The sequence below is a fragment of the Saccopteryx leptura genome, chromosome 2, assembly GCF_036850995.1.
Source record: "Saccopteryx leptura isolate mSacLep1 chromosome 2, mSacLep1_pri_phased_curated, whole genome shotgun sequence".
Lineage (NCBI taxonomy): Eukaryota > Metazoa > Chordata > Mammalia > Chiroptera > Emballonuridae > Saccopteryx > Saccopteryx leptura.
The window spans coordinates 16,056,101-16,075,907 of NC_089504.1; the positions used below are offsets into that span (position 1 = coordinate 16,056,101).

General features: G+C 45.0%; 1 protein-coding gene across 1 annotated transcript in view; it reads left to right on the top strand.

The window, feature by feature from the left end:
• Positions 1-19,807, top strand: part of BRINP1 (BMP/retinoic acid inducible neural specific 1) — a 177,753-nt gene that overhangs the window by 29,409 nt on the left and 128,537 nt on the right. The window contains exon 2 of the mRNA XM_066367313.1: positions 19,229-19,496. Coding sequence (XP_066223410.1) covers positions 19,279-19,496 — 218 coding nt within the window. The 5' untranslated portion in view covers positions 19,229-19,278. The remainder of the gene's footprint in view (positions 1-19,228; positions 19,497-19,807) is intronic.

Here is a 19,807-nt window from a genome sequence, read left to right on the forward strand (position 1 = left end):
CCCAGGGACAGGAGAGGCTGCCTGCGGTAGGGAAACCAGCATGCAGCAGGAGGCCCGAAGACTCCGCCTTTAATGTTGGGTTCTCCCGTTAACTAGTTAACTGGCTGTGGACGGCGCCCAAGCTGTGGTTTCCCTTTTCACAAATGGAGCAGCTGGACTTGATCTTCCTTAAGGACCTTTCAATCCAAAGTCATTCAGAGTATTAGGAGGACATTTCGAATGGGGTTTCTTTTCAGTCTTTTTACGGCATGTACATGTATGGTGATGCCTGTAAGACACGTGAGTGTGCAGACCGGGAGGCTTTTCCCCCACTTGTTTCAGCCCGAGCAGGAACTGCCTCCACGGGAGCAGCCCAGGCTCAGGGAAGCCTCAGCAGAAGGCCCTCCTGCCCGCAGGGGTCTCCGTGCTGCTTACGGAAAGCCTTTCCCTCTGTGGATTATGAGGAATAGGACGGACGTCAGACCGTGCAATGCTAAGGCCCTGTACTTGGAGAGAGCAGGCTGGGTCAGATGACGCCTTTCAGTCATTCCCCGCTTTAGGGGCGTGCTCATAATCTCGCGGAAAGCCGGATTTAAGTTTATGAATGTCAATTAGCTCGTCCTCTAGCATGCTGCCCGGCATTTGAAATGTGTCCCATAAGTACCTGTTGAATGAGTGAAAGTCACTGATATTTGATCATAGAATGCCACAGACTGCCCAAGTCAGGGAGACTCTTAGAGATCATTTTAAAAACCTCCAACTGTTTTCTACACAGCCAAATGGAGGTCCGCGGACAGGCTGAGCCTTGAGCCAGATCACGTGCGCAGTAGAGACCGAGCGGGACTGGAGCCCAGGCCTCCCGACTCCACACCCGTGCTTTTCCCGCCGACCGCTCTTAGTGCATCCCACGTGGTCACTTGGCTCAGTCTCAGGTTAACCATTTCCAGGGGCCCTTGTGGGTTTCGTGTTAACAACCTCGGCCTTTCCCAGGGGGAAGCCATGCTGGGGCCTTCTCCCCTGCTCCTGGACTGGTTCTTTCTGTTGGTCGCTGTCCCTGCTCTCCAGTGGCACACGACCACCTCATCACTCACTCGAACAGGCCCTGCTGAGTTCCCACAGTCTATCTGGAAGCCATTTTCTGTTTGGAATCAGTGGCAGTCAGCCAACATTTCCATAATATTTGCTTTCCTAAGGCTTAGACAAATCGAATCTGTCCACGTCCTCTGACTCTATCTCTCTTGTCTGGCATAATTTTCCCGGCATCCAAGACAAGCCAGAAGTAAGCACGAGTCTCTCTCCCCGTTTCTCCCTCCACCTCTTTCTTCTTCTTTCTCTCCCTCTGGGCTTCCCTCCTCCTTCCCTGTCTTTCTTCTTCTCTCTCTAGTTATAGGTAAGTTTCTTCTTTATTTCACCAGGATAGAATTATAACTAGAAACAAAATTAAGCATGGAAGAAACCACCCAAGGTCTTCTTCCTGATTCTCCAAGTTCCAGAGACGTGGGGTTATCAGTGACCCCGTCTTGCTTCTGCAGTGGTATCAGCCGGTGGGGGGGGGGGGGCTAGACTCTAGACTCAACCTAATCCCGACCTAATCCTTTGTTAAACCTTACTGCCTCTTCTCCTTGATCTTCCATAAACTGCCCTGCTCCAGGCTGTATCTTTGCTGACTGCCTGGGGGCTGGGGTCCAGTTAGGAAGGAGCTGGAGACATGTTTGCATAATCTGAAGATTCAGGACTTGAACTCCCTGGAACTCGGTTTCCGTGTCTGGGCAGTGAGGACTCGGTTTCCTCATCCTGCGTATGGCACAGTGTTGATGTGGGCACCGGATGAGGTCATGTGCTCCTAACTGCTCTGGAGTGCTAGACATATGCCTACTCCTGCTGCTTAGTGTTATCAGGACTCTGTCTTGAATGGGGACTTGCAATACTTCAAAGTTGTGCTTATTCTATAATGAGGATTTGGGGCACCCCGGCAAGGAAGCAGGTGTGGTATTTTGGGGCAAAGAATGTGTTAGGAGCTCTCTCCTTCATGGACCTGCCTATGGCATGCTGGGGCCCTCCCAGCAGGGGGTCCACCCGCCCTCAGGCCTGCATTGAAAGGCACCTCAGTCAGGTACTGCCTGGGCTAGGAATAGACCAGTGGTTTCCTTGGAAGTTTCACAAAAATGGATCCTTTGGGTCAAAGGCTCCTTAATCTGCAAAATGCAAGCTGTTTGCCTGACTTGAGACCTCCGCAGACTCCCTAGGCTTGAAGGGGCTTTGGTATGGAAAAATGGTTTGTGTTTTGAAGATTAAGGGCCCTTTCATCCAAAAGATGCATTTTTTCTTCTTCTTCTTTCCTCAAGCTCCCAAAGAAACACTGTGTTCCTTTGTGGTTAAAACCTGCAGCCTCCTTTCATATGCAGAGATGGGTTAGGTTACTGGCACACTCCCCACAGTCCGTGAGGAGGAGTGAACCTCAGTGAACCTCAGTGCCCCCTCCGTTAGGACTGACCTTCCTTTCCTATTCCCAATACTGCCCCCACAAACTCACTGAATTCACCTGGGAGCGTTTTACGAGTACAGATTCTGGGACCTCACCGTCAGAATTTCTGACAAAGTCTCTACGAGAAAACGCAGTTTAGAAGCAGAGACTGCTTGGGACTCACAAGCTTCAAGATACCTGACTGGGGACCACCATTCCCAGCCCAGTAGCTGGACTTTGGAGAGACCTCAACTCACATCGCAACTCTGACTCTCACTTATTATGATGTGACTTGGAACAAGTTTCACAACTTCACTGACCCTGTTTACTTAACTACAAAATGGGACTAGTGTGTCTATTAGCTACCCTCCCACCACCATGAGTACCAACTCAGTGGCTTTAAACAACTGGCATTTATTATCACAATTCAGGCATCTGTGAGTCAGCAGAGGGCCAGCTGGTCTACCCCAGCCTCACAGATCTAGGCTGGCCTGCTCTTGCTCCTGAAGTTCAGCTGGGGCTGGACGGTCTGTTCAGTGTGTCTTTCATCCTCCTTCTGAAACCCCAGTCACATCCTTGTGGCAGTATCGCAGCAGCACAGAGGTGAAGCGGAAACCCACAAGGTCCCCTGAGGCACGGACCTGGCACACCATCACTTCCGCCTCTTTCTAGTGACCAAAGGGAGTTACAATGATGAGCCTGACTGCAAGGAACAGGGAAGAGACTTCACCTCTTTAATAGAAGAGGTGGAAAATGACATGACAGATGGCCTGATTATAGGGAAGGGTGATGATAGGGGGCTGTTAATCTACCCCACCTATTCCACAGGTAGTTGTGAAAGTCAACTGAAATAATATTTGTAAAGTTCTTGACACCGATCCTGTCATACACTAAATGTTCATTGATTGTGCTCATCATGATCACTACTATAGAAGGACTCAAAAATGGTGGCTAGAATTATTAATCCAGAGTTCCCAAATCTAGCAACACAGATGGGGAAACAGATGCTCAGAGGGGTGATGAAGCTTTCTCAAAAGCACACAGATGGGGCAGGTTGAGCCCTTAGAAACCAGACAGTGCAATGATGTTTTCTCTGGGATCTGAAGGACAATGGGAAGGACCTTGATTCTAGCTTAGGATGGTATTTGACATCCCAACAATTGTGAGGCATTTCTTAGCATTAGGCAATGGCCTCAGGTGATCCTTCCCCTGCCAGGACAGTGGGTCTTACAAGAGGATGTGACATTAGTGTACACAATATTCACCTGAGCATTTATTTCAAATGAAGATCCCTATGCCTTTCTTACTAGAGACTGCAATTCAGTAGGTCTAGTGAAGGGTTTGAGAGGTAAAATATTTATTAGGCATTTCTAGTGATTTTGACCTAGGTGGTCTATGGACGACATTTATTTTGAAACCCGAGGGCGTACCAAAGGGAGGGTGATCCATTGTATCTTTCTTTGGTTGATTCTCATATTAATAAGACCAGAGATCATCTGCGGCAGATTGACAGCTCTCGGGTCTGTGGGGGCTTAGAGAGTGTTGTGAGGAGACAGTGATGATGGAGGAAGACAGACTTGACCGTGCATGTGTTTACCAAGGAATATTCATGGCAGTAGAACCCCCCCCCCAAAAAAAACAAAAAACAGGAACCACTGAAGGGTCAGTGAAATAACATTAGCTGAGTAGATTTTATGTAGGTTTGCTGGTATGTGTTGAGAAATTGCTGTTATCTGTTAGGGCTTTCTGTGTTGGTAGCAATAGCGAGAACCAGGCTCACGCTGGATTAAGGTTTAAAAGGAAAGGCAAAGAAAAATAACACACTAGCAATTAGATCATGGGAAAACTACTGATCCTTTTGAGCCCTGTTTCCTCTCCCATTAAATGCGAATAATAATCATACCTCCATCAATGGCTTTGTCTTGAAGACTGTGTGAATTGTGTGTTTTAAATAATTCCCTGGTGTTACCTTGCCAAATGAGAGGTCTAAATCCCTGCCTGCTGTGTGTTAAAAGTGGCTCTGAGATCAGAGGGGAGCTCAGTCCCTTGTAGCATGAAGTCTTGCTGGAATGCAAGGATGGACTGAGGAATGGCTTGAGAGGGTGCTGACAGTCTCCAGACTGGCTCTGCTTTTCTAAAACTGTGATTGCCAACCCAGCGCCTGCTGAAATTCTCAGACAAGTGTCCCCTGCCTTCTGCCTTGGGTTTCATGACTGTCATGGACAAGTAGCAGTAGTAGCAGTCCTTTTAGTTTATCATTAAAAAAGCACCGCAGAAAGGATTGAACCCATTGTGCAAACTAGCAGAGCCCAGGGAGCTCCTGTCCAAATGCATCCACTGGAAACCTTTCTGCTGTTTTCATTAGTGACCTGTTAGAAACATCAAGCCAAGGGTCAGAGCTTTTGTTGAGTAAATGCTGAAAGTTAGATTCCTATGAAAACTTAAGTGTTTTATTTATTTGCTCCACTGAATATTCAGAATAAATTAGCCACAGGGAAGAATGTAGAGCCATTAACTCAGCAGAACACTGTTTATTTATTGAGCAATCATATTTTGAGCACTGGTGTAGTGCCCGTTCCTGTCTTTGGCATCCCATTCTAACTCCAGGCTCTTCAATAAGCCTCTGGAGAGAGAGCAGCCTTTTCCTATGCATCTCTGTGTTCCACCATCATCCAATTTACTGATTTGCACCTAATCGGTGGGCTTGCATGATTTGATACCTTCTGCTCACATGGTCCCTCTAGCTGGAATGCCTTCTAGTAAGTCCTTTCTTATTTGTTCAGTTGGAAATCATTACTGAACCATTAGAAATCAAGCAAAACCTCACTGTCCTTGAGAAATTTTCTTGAACTGGCTCCGTGTGAGTTACTTTTCCCCTCCTATGTTCCAACAACACTGTGTTTAAGGTCTTTGATTAAACTGCATCTGTTATTTTGCAATTCGAGGGATAAGAGTTTATCTCCCTTGTTGCCTTAAGACTCCCTAAATCCAGGGGCACAATGTGATTTTTCTTGGATTTTTCAAAGGCTGGTGCAGAGTGTGGCATTCTACCCCAACCCCAGACCTCCTGCTGCTCTTATAATCAATACTAGTTTTCTTTCTCTTTAATAGTTTTCATTTCTTCTTTAATTTTATATCTGTTCTCTGATTTTATAAATATCCTCATCCTTCTATGAAGAAAGAAATTCTCCACTGACCTTTTGCTTCCTTCTTTAGTGGAATGAACACGCTGGCTACAGCTTTTTGGAATCTTTCTATGCCAAATATCCTGCACTCTGTGCTTCCATTTATTCATATCTCATTCATGCCTTAGTCTCTTTCAATGAATCTTCAGTTCCCATTAAGACATGGAGCACTGTCAACCACCTCTGGATTCTTAAGTGCAAGAGGCATTGTGAGTCCTTATCATGTTGTGCCACTCTGTCGTTGTTTGAAACTTGAGATCCTTCTCTTCTTGAATGTTTCTGCTCCTCTGGCTTTGTTGATGTTATTCTCTCATGGTTCTCCTCCTCCCCCCTTACCATCTTTTCTTACTGTCCTTCATGAGACTCTCTCCCTTTTTATCCTTCCTAAATGTGAGCATCGCTCCATATCTGTTTTCTCTACTCTTATCTCACATATATTCGCTGGGTGTTCTCAACCACTTCCAGAGCTCTAACAGCCACTCATTCAAGTGGATTGAGAAATCTCTACTTCTGACTTGCCTCTCTTTTGATTTGGACTCAAGGATTCTGTAGTGTACTGGAAATTCTGACTTAAATGTTCAGCAGGCACCTCAAACTCAACAGGATCTAAGAGAGAACTTGTCATAATTTACTATAAACCTATTTTATTTTATTATTGTTTATTAGCATGAATGACACCATCATCTAGTCATCAAACCAGATCTAGGAGTCATTGGAGACATTTTCACCACCCCACCTACCCAGTCATCAACTCTTGCTAATTTTGCCTTTCCTTTTTTTTCTCACTTTCTGTCAAATGTATGATATCATGTTCAAGTTATATCTAGCCTAAACCAGTGATTTTCAACCTTTTTTTTTTCATGGCACAAACACACACTAATTACTAAGGTCAGTGCCCCTGACTAAATACAACCATTTTCATCTCATGGCACAAATAAATTAGTTACTAAAGAAGAAGAGGTCAGGGCCCCTTTTTCTTTAGTAATAAGTTTATGAGTGCTTGAGAAACAAAGGTTGAAAATCACCTATTGTAATCTCCTCTACAATTTTATTCTTGTCCCACTTAAATCTATCTACTACCCCTACAGTTGGAGAACTCCATCTAAAATGAAACTCTAGTGTAGAACTCATCTGTTTAAAAGTTTCCCATGGATCCCTGTGATATCACAGGGATCCTCCGAGCTCTTGATTTGTTCAGGCCATTCATTCAGGAAGTACTGACTTAATGCCTACCATGTGATTGGTTCCAGATCCCAGGCGTACGTGGGGGGAATTGGGGGAGAATCTATGTCTTCAGGAGACTGCCAGTTATGCATAAACAAATGACTATAAAACTAGTCACCCCATTTAGCTCTTTTGTGTCATCTCTAGTCACTCCCTCCCTCAAAATTCCTACAACAGTAACTCTGAAATGTTTATAGTTATTATATTCATGCCACATTTCTCTATTCTTCTTACATGCTTTTGTCCTGGCCTGGAAATCAAGGCCCACATTAGGTCACCTCACCAAATTATCTTCTAAGTTCTTGCCAGGATGCCATCTCCAGGAAGCATGTGCAGAGACCCTAGCTCCACGGGGCACTGGGTGTATCTTATCTTTGCTTTGTTACATTATATTGAAATTACTTGTTTCTTTGTCCATCTCCTACTCTGGACTATGAGAATTAATTAAAATAGGGACTCAACAAACATTTGTTGAATTTTAATCAATCTAACCCAGAAAAGACATTCCAAAAAGATAATTTTACTTTCTTTTTTTTTTTTTTTTTTTTTTTTGAAAGATCTCTGGCAAAGACTGTTGATAATTTTGAGGGAAGCTTAAAAAGCAGTTTCCTGAATTTAGATCTTCCCATTTCTAAATGTGGCTCCAAATGAAATTTTTATGAAGAAAAAGATGCTATACATAACTTACAGATATATTGTTAATTACAAAAATATGTAGATAGTATTTAGGATCCCATCCCCACACCACAAAAAAAATTATTCCACTTACTTCAGTTTTCATTCAAGATTGCCATGGTCTTCCCTAGATTCAGCCTTTCCAGAACTTTCACACCTCAATTTGACTTACCATGCATTCTCTTTGTTGACATTTTAATAGTTGATTTGTGGTTGTTCACAATTGTCAAAACAAAAAACTACAACTAAGAATATATTGTGTTTTTTTAGCTTATTGTATTAAAGCTGTGAGTCATAGAACCTAGGTAGAACTGGCTTAGATTAAAGTTTAATTCTGCTATTTTTACATAATATGACATTGGAAAAATAACCAGATTTTTTAAAAAGAAGAATCCCAGTCTTATCATCTGCAAAATAGAAATAATGCTATCTATCTCCTAGAATTGTTCTGTGGATTTAATGTCATGGACCATGAGAAAGTTTGGCATAGTCTCTAGCACAGTGGTCCCCAACCCCCAGGCTGTGGACCGGTACCATTCTGTGGGCCATTTGGTACCAGTCCGCAGAGAAAGAATAAATAACTTACATTATTTCTGTTTTATTTATATTTAAGTCTGAATGATGTTTTATTTTTAAAAAATGACCAGATTCCCTCTGTTACATCCGTCTAAGACTCACTCTTGATGCTTGTCTCGGTCACATGATACATTTATCCATCCCACCCTAAAGGCTGGTCCGTGAAAATATTTTCTAACATTAAACCGGTCCATGGCCCAAAAAAGGTTGGGGACCACTGCTTTAGCATATAAGTAGGTGCACAGTAGTCCTTCACTCACCCTTACTCATGCATTTGATATACAGTGTGTCCGTAAAGTCATGGTGCACTTTTGACCGGTCACAGGAAAGCAACAAAAGACGATAGAAATGTGAAATATGCACCAAATAAAAGGAAAACACTCCTAGTTTCTGTAGGATGTTGTGGCAGCATGTGTGCATGCACAGATGATGATGTAACACTGTGTATACAGCGGAGCAGCCCATGGCCATGCCAGTCGATGTGTGGATGGTACAGAGGAAAGTTCAGTGTGTTCTGTGGCTCGCTAAATTCGAATCTGTGACCAAAGTGCAATGTGAATATTGGCACATTTATAATGAAGTGCCACCACATAGGAATAACATTACTCGTTGGGATAAGCAGTTGAAGGAAACCGGCAGTTTGGTGGAGAAACCCTGTTCTGGTAGGCCATCAGTCAGTGACAAGTCTGTAGAGGCTATACAGGATAGCTACCTAAGGAGCTCTAAAAAATCTGTGCATGAGTCCACATAGAACTGCACTGAATAGGTATGAGACTGGGAGAGTTTTCCTTTTATTTGGTGCAGATTTCACATTTCTATCGTCTTTTGTTGCTTTCCTGTGACTGGTCAAAAGTGCAGCATAACTTTACGGACACACTGTACAATGTGAAGCACTAATAGCCTGTGGTAATGGTGGGAAATGGAGATGGACACTTCAAGAAAAGAGAACTGTATAAGCAAGAGCAACAAGGCCTGAAGTTCATAGTGTGTTCAGTCAGTGCAACTGGGGAGAGGACAGGATGAACTGAGGGTGAGAAGTGGAAGATCAGAAGGACAAGGTGAGCATACAAAGGATCCAGCTCACAGACACTGAAGGATGCAAGACTAAGAGGGCAGGGCAGTCAGCAGGGAATTGGCGAGTCTGTTTAATTAAGGGAGTGTCATGGTCATGTCTGTATTTAGAAAAATAGCTCTGGCAACTAGAGTGGTGCTTAGGGTGGAGGCAGCTGAGATAGGTAAAGCAGGAAGACCAGGAGGAGGATGATTGTGATCATCCAAAGGAGAAAGAGCCATGTTGTGAATGAGATATCAAGAGGGAATGAGCTTAGGAAAGAGATGTTTCTAAGGTAAAGTGTCTAAGGGGGAGAGAAGACAATGTAGGATTACACTGAGGTTTACAGAATACAGGAGAAGGAGAAAGTGATCAAGAGAAGTAGATGAATAAGAGAACAAAGAAAATTAACAGGACATGGAGGTAGTGGTGGTGGTGGTGATGGTGGTGGTGATGGTGGTGGTGATGGTGATGGTGGTGGTAGTGGTGATGGTGGTGGTAATGATGGTGGTGGTGATGGTGGTGGTTGTGGTGATGGTGGTGGTGGTGGTGATGGTGGTGGTGGTGGTGGTGGTGATGGTGATGGTGGTGGTAGTGGTGATGGTGGTGGTAATGATGGTGGTGATGATGGTGGTGGTGGTGGTGATGGTGGTGATGATGGTGGTGATGGTGATGGTGGTGGTAGTGGTGATGGTGGTGGTGGTGGTGGTGATGGTGGTAGTGATGGTGGAGGTGGTGGTGGTGGTAATGATGGTGATGACAATGGTGGTGGTGGTGGTGGTGATGGTGGTGATGATGGTGATGGTGGTAATGATGGTGATGATGATGGTGGTGATGGTCGTGGTGATAGTGGTAGTGGTGGTAATGATGGTGATGATGATGGTGATGGTGGTGGTGGTGGTGGTGATGGTGGCAGTGGTGGTGGTAATGATGGTGATGATGGTGGTGCTGCTGGTGGTGATGGTGGTGGTGATGGTGGTGGTGGTGGTGATAGTGATGATGGTGATGATGGTGATGGTTGTGGTAGTGGTGGTGGTGGTGGTGCTAGAGGAGGAGATTGCTAAATAGGGTGGAGGAGGAATTTAGGAAAAGTCCTGAGGTTCTCACCAGCACGATTTGGGAGATTGTGTAGTTCACTTGAATGGAGAATACCAGGAGAAGGGGAAGATTGACAGAATGATGATGGCTTACATTTGGGATAATCTGAGTTTGAGAAGCCTATGGGATTTCTTAGAGATGTTGATTATGTAGTTGAACATAATAATATAAAATATACAAATTATAATGAACACTCATTATAGTGGTTTCTAGGCTTTTTTGTAGTCACACATATAACTTTCAGTAAAATTTTTGACTCTATACCTCCCTATGAATGTATGCATATGAATTATTTACACACAGTACCTTTACTAGCTAATATCACAATTCCCTAGTGCTCAGTTCTTACTTAGAGCAAGGATCAGCATTAATAATTACATATGTAAATCTATATTTTAATTAGTCTTCTTGATCATCTTGAATTGTTTTCGCTAATTTATGACAAATCTAATTAGATCACCATTATTTTGGCTTAGCGTTGTAATGTGGCTGTTCATACGCCATTTCTGTGTTCATGTTGGCTCAAATTATTATCATCATTTTCATTCACAATTTCTTTTTAAATGACTTGCTCACTTTTTGAGAGTTGGTTTAGTTAACATCAGATAATATAAAATCCTAAACTCCATATCTCTAGGCACAGATAAGCACCAAGGCTTTCAGCTACACTGACCAGGAAGGAATGGCAAAGCCCAGCATCTTCAAGCTGTAGGATTCTCATTCTTCACTCTAGTGTCTTCCATGTCTTGTGACTGTCCATTGGAGCTAAGTGTTGAAAGCGGGTAGACAACAAGTACACTAGAAGTTCTGATTTTGTTTCCTGCTCTGTGTGTCTTGATTGGTAAATTCTAATTGAACTTTATTGGATTTTTACATTGAATTGGATGGGCACTGAGTTACATGTTTTAATACATGAAATATTTACTTTGGCCAAACAGGAGTCATAGAGTAAGATGAAAAATAAAGATCCCTGATTCTTGTTTCTCACTGTTTAAACTTATTCTGGAATCAGGTGTCCCCAACATTTGGACGAAACTTTAGACATGTCCCTGATATTTTCAAGAGAGAGTCAACATTTTACTGTCTGTCTTTATTCCTCATATTCAGCCTTGCTTCAGCAATGAATGTGTCTGCCTCAGTACATTGTCACAAATTGAATTTTATTTTATTCTTATTTTAAACTTAAAAAAAATTTATTGATTTGATTGATTTTAGAGAGGGATTAGGGAGAGAGTGAGAGAGACAGACAAGAACATCAGTCTGTTCCTGTACATGCCCTGATTGAGGGTTGAGCCGGCAGCCTCTGCTCTTTGGAACAAAGCTCTAACCAGCCAAGCTATCGAACGAGGACAAAATTTTATTTAAAGCGGAATAAAATCCCTATTCCTCCAGATTCTTCTGTCTTTCTCCAGTTTGTGATTTTGCCATAGCTCCTCCATCTTGCTATCCTTGATCTGGGCTTCTCCTGGATACAGTTTTCTCAGGGTGGAGAGGGAGAGCGGTAGCAAGACTGTCCTTTGACTAGAACCTTTTCATCAGCGTAACACCAGTGCTGCAAGGGCTTGGCAGGTGTTCGGTACTAACGTTCTTCACCTGCAGCACTTTGGGGGGAGGCATCTGGAGCTTCGCTTTTTCTCTGAGATCTCTTACCTGTGACTCCTTTCAAGAAGGGAACACATCTCTTTCATTCATTCCTGTGTCCTTGGTAAATTGCAAGGCAATTTCAGTTTCTTTTTGCTGGGATCCCCTCGCCTTCCAGGTCGGCATCTCGGGCAACCTCTCCTGACTTTCTCTTCCATGTGACCCACCTCTGGTTTGTGGGAGACACACTCCTTTCACACATGAGCTAAGTCACTTCCCCAATGGCAGCCCCTCCTCTGCCACCACGTTTCCGCCGGCCCCACTTTAGATTTCTCTCTTTAGAATATTCTGTTTTTGGATTTCTCCAGTGCGAGTCAGACACCAATGTGCCATGTTCCCCTAACCTCCTGGGGACGTTTATCATGTTCTTTGTGTGGTCTTGTTGAAACTCAAGGTGAGGGGCTTCTACCCTGACTCTCCCCCTGAGCGGTTTGGAAATGGGTGGAGGGCTCACAGCTCACAGCACACTGTCTGTTCCCACTCTGACTCCATTTGTGATCTAACTCTTTATGCCATTGTGTGACTGAAAGGTTGGGAATTGCAAAAAGCTCGTTTTGGCTACGTTTTGGGAAATCATGAATAGCAGTCACTCACATCTCTTTAGAATAAGGTATATCTTGTCTTGGGCTTCAGCTGAAAACAAGACTAAAATAATTATTTAAAATTCTCATCCCCAGCCCTGGACAGTTGACTCAGAGGTAGAGTGTTGGCCCAGCATGTGGAAGTGCTGGGTACGATTCCCAGGCAGGGCACACAGGAGAAGCGCCCATTTGCTTCTCCACCCTTCTCTCCTTCCCCTCCCACAGCCAAGGCTCCATTGGAGCAAAGTTGGCCTGGGCGCTGAGGATGGCTCCCTGGCCTCCACCTCAGGTGCTAGAATGGCTCCAGCTTCAATGGAACAATGCCCCAGATGGGCAGAGCATCGCCCCCTGGTGGGCATACCGGGTTGATCTTGGTTGGGCGTGTGCAGGAGTCTGTCTGACGGCCTTTCCACTTCCAACTTCAGAAAAATACACACACACACACACACACAAATAAATAAATAAATAGAAAATCCTCATCCGGGACAGATAGCTCAACTGGTAGAGCTTCATCACAATTGTAGAGGTTGCTTTTTCAATCCCTGGTCAGGACACATACAGGAACAGATCAATGTTGCTGTCTGTCTGTCTGTCTAAAATTCTCTTCTCTCTAAATTTAATAAAACAAATCCTATTTAATCCTTCTCCGAACCCATAGAGGCACTCATCCTCCTGTTACTGCCTGCAGTTTACAGATGAGGAGACTGAGTGCTCATGGCCATCCAGCTTTGTAGGTTTGCGTCTCTGATGAGAAATCTGATCTGGAAATCCAGGTTTCAAAGTTGAAGCCTGCTTAAGATCATCAGGTTGACCCAGTCTCAAGAAACAGGCACTGTATGTGATCTCAGACCTGGTCCTCCACCTCAGGGACCCTGAGAGTGGGGGACACAGAAGGCCGTCCCTCCCCCCTTGGCCCTGGATGTGGGCCTGGCTCTGCAATGCCTACAGAACCAGTAGGGGAGCTTGGTGACAAAGCTACAGGAAGCCCTCCTCCCTCATCTCCCCTGCGTCCTCCTCCTGGGATGTCAGTAATTTCTACTGGCAACAATTGAGGATGTGCTCTGTGTGGGATGAGCCTGATTCCCTTAATAACTCTGTAAGCTTATATATATATATATATATATATATATATATATATATATATATATATATATATATGTCTATATATATATATGTCTCGGGCCAGCCGAGGGCCCTGCATGCCCTCCACTCTACAGCCCTCGCCAGCTGCTCCGCTCAGTGTCCACAGGGCACCCCACAGCAGAGGGCCCGGGACTCACAGAGATCATGGGGGTGGAGCTCAGAGGAAGCACTGGGAATAGAACTGGCCTCTTTGTCCCAGGCTCAAAACTCCAGTGGCAGGAAGTTCCCTTTAAGAATATTGGAAAAACATCAGTCCCAAAATGCACGGTAGTATTTGTCCAGGGCTGTCTCTCGGATTTGCAGATGTGGCCCCTGAATGTGGAAGTTTTTGTCTGTAATGTACTTAATGTCTGTTTCTTTATTGATTTTGAAGGGAGGAAGCAAGTACACAGTGGATCAACCGAACAGTTGTAGGACAGGATCTTCCAAATGTTGATCAGAACGTGGAGATGGATGCGTGACCCCCTCTGGCAGTGTCGTAGAGCAGGGAAGACTCATTCTACCCCTGCCCTGTCTGATAAAAATCGAATACTCTCTATGCGTGTGATTTTAAAGTCTTAGAAGCCACATTAAAGCAATGAAAAATAAACAGGTCAATGAATTTTAATAATATATTTAATCTAATACATCTAACACAGTCATATTTCAACATGTAAGCAGTATAAAATATTAGTGAGATAGGGTACATTCTGTTACTCCTGCTAGGTCTTTGAAATCTGGCGTGTGTGTATTTTAAACTCATAGCACACCTCAATATGATGGAGTTGCCCCATTTCAAGTGCTTGAGAGCCACATGTTGGTTCCTAAGTTGGAGAACATGGATTCCAATTCTAGCTCTGCCATTTGCCAGCTCTGTTGTGTTAGACCAGTTACTTAAACTTTCCGAACCTCAGTTTCTCTTTCCCTATGTATAAAATGGAGATCATGATGTTGAGAGGAGGTCACATGTGTAAAGCAACTAGTGAGGCTTATGGTACAAAGTAAATGCTCAGTTAATGCATGATCCCTTCCTTAAACTGACTTTTGCAGTCCTGGCACATAGTAGATGCTCAGTTAATGCATGATTCCTTCCTCAAACTGACTTCTGCGGCAGCTAAACTGTAAGCTCCTTGCAGGGGATTAAAGTGCAACTTCACCTCTGACTGTATCCCGAGTAAGCCAGTGTTCACCCTCTCTCCCTCCTTACTTTCGCTGATATCGCCCCCCACCCCCAGGCATCGGCACCACTCACTCCTTCACTTCCTTCAGGCCTCTGCTGAAAACCCACTTAATCAGAGACGCTCTTCCTGAACACCGGCTGTGTAGAGCAGCAGCCTCATGCTCAGTCCCCGCTTCCCTGCTTAGATTCTCTTTAAAGCAGTCCTCACCAGCATGGATACAGTTACTTCTCATTTGTTTATTCCTCCCAACACAATAGAAAATAAATTCCCAGAGATCCCTGGCTGCTCTGTTTACTATTTAATTTCCAGCTCAATATGTTAATGGATGAATGAATAAATTTATTGACCATCCCCAATGCATTGTCCTTACAATCTAGCAGCAAGATGAAATACACAGTTCTTACTGCTGAGAGAGGAAGAGAAATATGGGTGATCAAATGCCTTGGGAGCCCTTATTCTCACTAGAAGCTTTGTTGCCCACTATCCCACCCTGGGCACACACGCCATCACCCTACGTCTCCTACCCCTTGTCTTCTGAAATTTCCTCTGCTTCATCTCTGCTCAATAAAACCTTATGTGCTACTTAAGGTCCTGCTCAAATACCACCTCTTCTCTAGGATCCTTCTCAGATCTCTTGGTTGAAAACATCCCTGTCCTCTACTTCTCCATTGGAATTTTTTCCTTTTTTTCTTATAGTATTTGGGACAGCATATTTCATATTAGAATTCCTCACAGAAGGGTGTGACCCCCCTCACAATATATTGAACCTATGGAGGGCAGGACCTAATTTCAGCTGGGGTGAGATGAGGATGTAGTTGAAATTACATAAACATTGTAATGAGAAATCCAGGGGTTAGAATCCTGAATCTGTTTAATAAGAGTTGTGAGCTTGGGAAAGTTATTGAATGTCTTTAAGTTTCAAGGTGCTCATCTGTGAAATAGGATAGCTGTGATCACCTCATGGACCTTTATTAATATTTACTCTGTATTGGGTACTTTGACTGCTTCCAAGAGAATAGACACAAGATCCAAGCACATAATAGATGCTCAATAAATACCAGTCATGTGACCTTTCTATGATTCCCCTGTCTCTAGTACAGGTGGTGCTGATACAGGCTTGTTTACTGAGTGGGGGTCGCAAGGTTCATCATAATATGCCAGCATGCAGGGTCTCGCACAACAAAATATGCATGTCTATCACAAGTCGTCTTATAGAAACTTTTGTATTCATTGTTGGATTAGTGTGATTGTCTAAGTCAACAGAGTTATGTATTCAGACTTATTCCATGAAGCACTCGTCTCAACTTAATCAAATGTCTATTTTATCACGGGCCCCAACCACAAAGAAGGTTCAGACATGACCATATGCATCCACTGGGTTGTTGAGGCAACATATCAACATGCAAACCAGGATCTGAGAGATAGAAGCCTAGTACAATGGGCCTCTGAGTCATGATCTGTAAAAAAAATAAAAAAAACAGAAAAAGAGAGTTGGATTAGAGAGGAGGAGTTAAAGTTTTGCACTGCTGCTATTTGGGCCCCGTATTTTCTGTTGTGGGGGCCATCCTGTGCGTTTGTCAGATGGTTAGCAGCGTTCCAGGCCTCTCGACTCACTCGGTGTGAGTAGCAACCCTCCAGTCAAGACAACCAAAGATGTCCCTTGGGGGACAAAATGGCCTCCACTTGGGAAGCACTAAATTAGATCTTTCAAATTTCAGCTATTTTTGGGACCTTAGGCCGAGGTCTCACTCTCTTGTCCACACACATGTGCGCGCGCGCGCGCACACACACACACACACACACACACACACTACTGTCCCATGCCTGCTTCCTTCCTGTCCACACACATGTGTGCACACACACACACACACACACACACTACTGTCCTATGCCCTGCTTCCTTCCTGTCCACACACATGTGCGCGCGCGCGCACACACACACACACACACACACTACTGTCCCATGCCTGCTTCCTTCCTGTCCACACACATGTGTGCACACACACACACACACACACACACTACTGTCCTATGCCCTGCTTCCTTCCTGTCCACACACATGTGCGCGCGCGCGCACACACACACACACACACACACACTACTGTCCCATGCCCTGCTTCCTTCCTGTCCACACACATGTGCGCGTGCGCACACACACATACACACACACACACTACTGTCCCATACCCTGCTTCCTTCCTGTACACACACACACACACACACACACACACACACACACTACTGGCCCATGCCTGCTTCCTGCTTCCTCCCACTTTGGAAAGCTGCAGGGTTCTAAACTGCGCTTCTTTGCCAACAGTCGAACAGCCCGGCGTCCTCTCACAGGCTCCCACCACGCCCCCACTGACGACAGAAGCCATGGGAATGATTTGTATGGGTGACACGCTGTGATTTCAGTGTGTTGTGCTCCCCACCAGCCTCTCTGATCAGTCGCCTCCACCCCCTGCTTGCCACTCAGGTGGGCCTGGCGGACGGCGTTGGCAGCTGCAGCTGTCACCTGTCTGCACTGGACACTTCCGGCTTTGTTTGGCGCAGCTCTGCCAGCCCGCCCTGCGCTCACGCACCTCTCCCCTGGGCCGCCGGTGGCCGGGGCTGCGGGCCGGGCACATGGCCGGAGCTGCTCGTAACAACGTGGTGTTTGGGAGACAGAGGCACACATCCAACTGTGGAGGAAATTTCCATCTCTCTCTCTCTCTCTTTTTTTTTTTTTTTACATTCCATTTTCAGTTGGAAAAGTAGACACATAAGATATCATACCTATTGATGTGTATACGTAATTTTACATGAGGCATGATGTTTGCGTCCTTGCCACATTTTTTTAAAAGGTAGAAATGAAAATCTGAGATCTCGAGAGAGGGCATGACTGCCCAAAGTCACATTGGCTGCCACCTGTAGAAACAGGCTTTTCAACGTGCTCGCCAGGTAGAGCCTCACAGCCCAACGAGCAAGGCAGACACGGAGACAATGACACAGGATAAAAGATAATGACTACCAACCTGTAGTTATATGAAGTGAGCGCCTAGAGCAGAGAGGAAGGGTCAACTGACGCTGCTGGAGACGAGTAGGAACAGGACGTGAGCTGTGAGCACTTGACTCGGCTGGCTACTGAAGGATAAGCAGGACTTGGCTGGGCCGTGGGGACCAGGTGGGCACTCTCTCAGCAGTGAATGAGTGGACACCATCGGTACCGACATCCATCGTGACCATTGTCCTCGCCGTCATGGGGCATGTGCTAGATGCCAGGCACTGGGTGGAGCACCTTACGTAAACTGTGTCACTGCATTGTCATACTGGGTGCTATTGTTGACCACGTTTCACAGACAAGGAAACTGAGACTCAGAGAATTTGAATGGCTTGCCTGAAATGATACTGTCTCTAACTGGTGAAACCTGGATTCAAAGCTGCCTTTCCATAGGGACTAAGAGAAGGTCTTCTCGAGTTAGTGGGGTGGGGGGAGGACACACAGACTGCACAGTTCTGGGCTCGTAAGTAGAATTAAGATGAAATGATAAAAACAGAATCTGTGCATTTTCAAAAGGCTAGGCATGGCCTGGAGTCTCTCTTCCCTCTTGCCTACAAGGAGCCTCTTCCTCAGTTCTCCCTTAGTCTTAAGCCTTTTTCCAACATGGCGCCAACGCGCTATGCTACCACCCCCCACAGAGAGGTCGGCAAGACCCCACCTCGTTTCTTGGCCTTTAGTTTTCCTCTGAACAACAGGGAACCTTGAGACTCAGAATCTCCAAAAGGTAGATTGGGGTGAGGCAGACATGCTTCTTTGGGGGGACGGAGACACTGCCCTGAGCCCTGTAGATGTGGACTCTCACAGAGCCCACCAACTCTTCATTTGTAAGGCATCTGACGCAGAAAGTCATGCGCGCAGTCCATCCTGAGACTGTGCACTTGTGTGAGGACGCAAAAGCAGAGTGCGTATTCAGTAGGTACATGTCGGTGTGAGAGGAGGAGACTGCTCGTTTACTGAGTCCCTGTCATGAGAGGCAGGTTGTTTGCGAAGGGAGTAGGCGGGGCAGACACCTGAGTTCTGTCTCCACATCCCTGAGACTTTGTTTCTGCATTCATTCCTTTCCCACATTCTTTCAACACATATGCCTTAAACACCTTCAATGTCACAAGTGCCAAGATAGAGGCACTTAAGCCCATCCTGTGTGTGACAGATGAGGAAACTGCATCCCTAAGAAGTCAAGCAATTCATGTGTTCATGCAGCACATGAACTTCAAAGCAGGAACGTGAGCCCAGCTCCCTGTAGATGTCTGTTTTTAACTAGACACTGCGCTGAATTTTGTAAACTTTAAAGCACTCTACTGATGTAAGGTAGTATTAAGAAGATGTGTTAATACCATGTTTCCCCTTTGTCTTTCTCTCTTTTTATTTCCTCTCTCCCTCCCTCCCTCCTTCCCTCCCCTCTTCTCCATAGGACTCCAGAGAATGGAGCAAGAATGAGAGGAAAAAGGCCGGCAGAAAAGCATGAACTGGAGGTTTGTTGAGCTCCTCTACTTCCTGTTTATATGGGGCCGAATCTCAGTGCAGCCCTCCCACCAGGAACCAGCTGGGACAGACCAACATGTCTCCAAGGAATTTGATTGGCTCATTTCAGACAGGGGGCCTTTCCACCACTCCAGGAGCTACCTATCCTTTGTGGAAAGACACCGGCAAGGATTTACAACCAGATATAAAATATACAGGTAAGACCTGGGCTATGCTGGCCCTTGCTTTTCATTCATAGAGTACTTTTGAAGGTCATTCATTGGCCTCGTCCCCTTCAGCAAGCATCACGTCCCTTTAGCAGGCTGTCAGTCACATTTTCTTTCTTTCTTTTTCTTTTTATTTTTTTCCCCTCTGCACAAGAGATTAACAATGACAAGGAGAAGAAGGAACAGATGATATATTTATTGACTACCTGCTGAGTACTGGGCATGGTAGTGGTACTTTGTATATACTGTCTAGTTTAAACTTCATCAACCATCAGAGATAGTTTCTGTTTTCTTCACTTTCT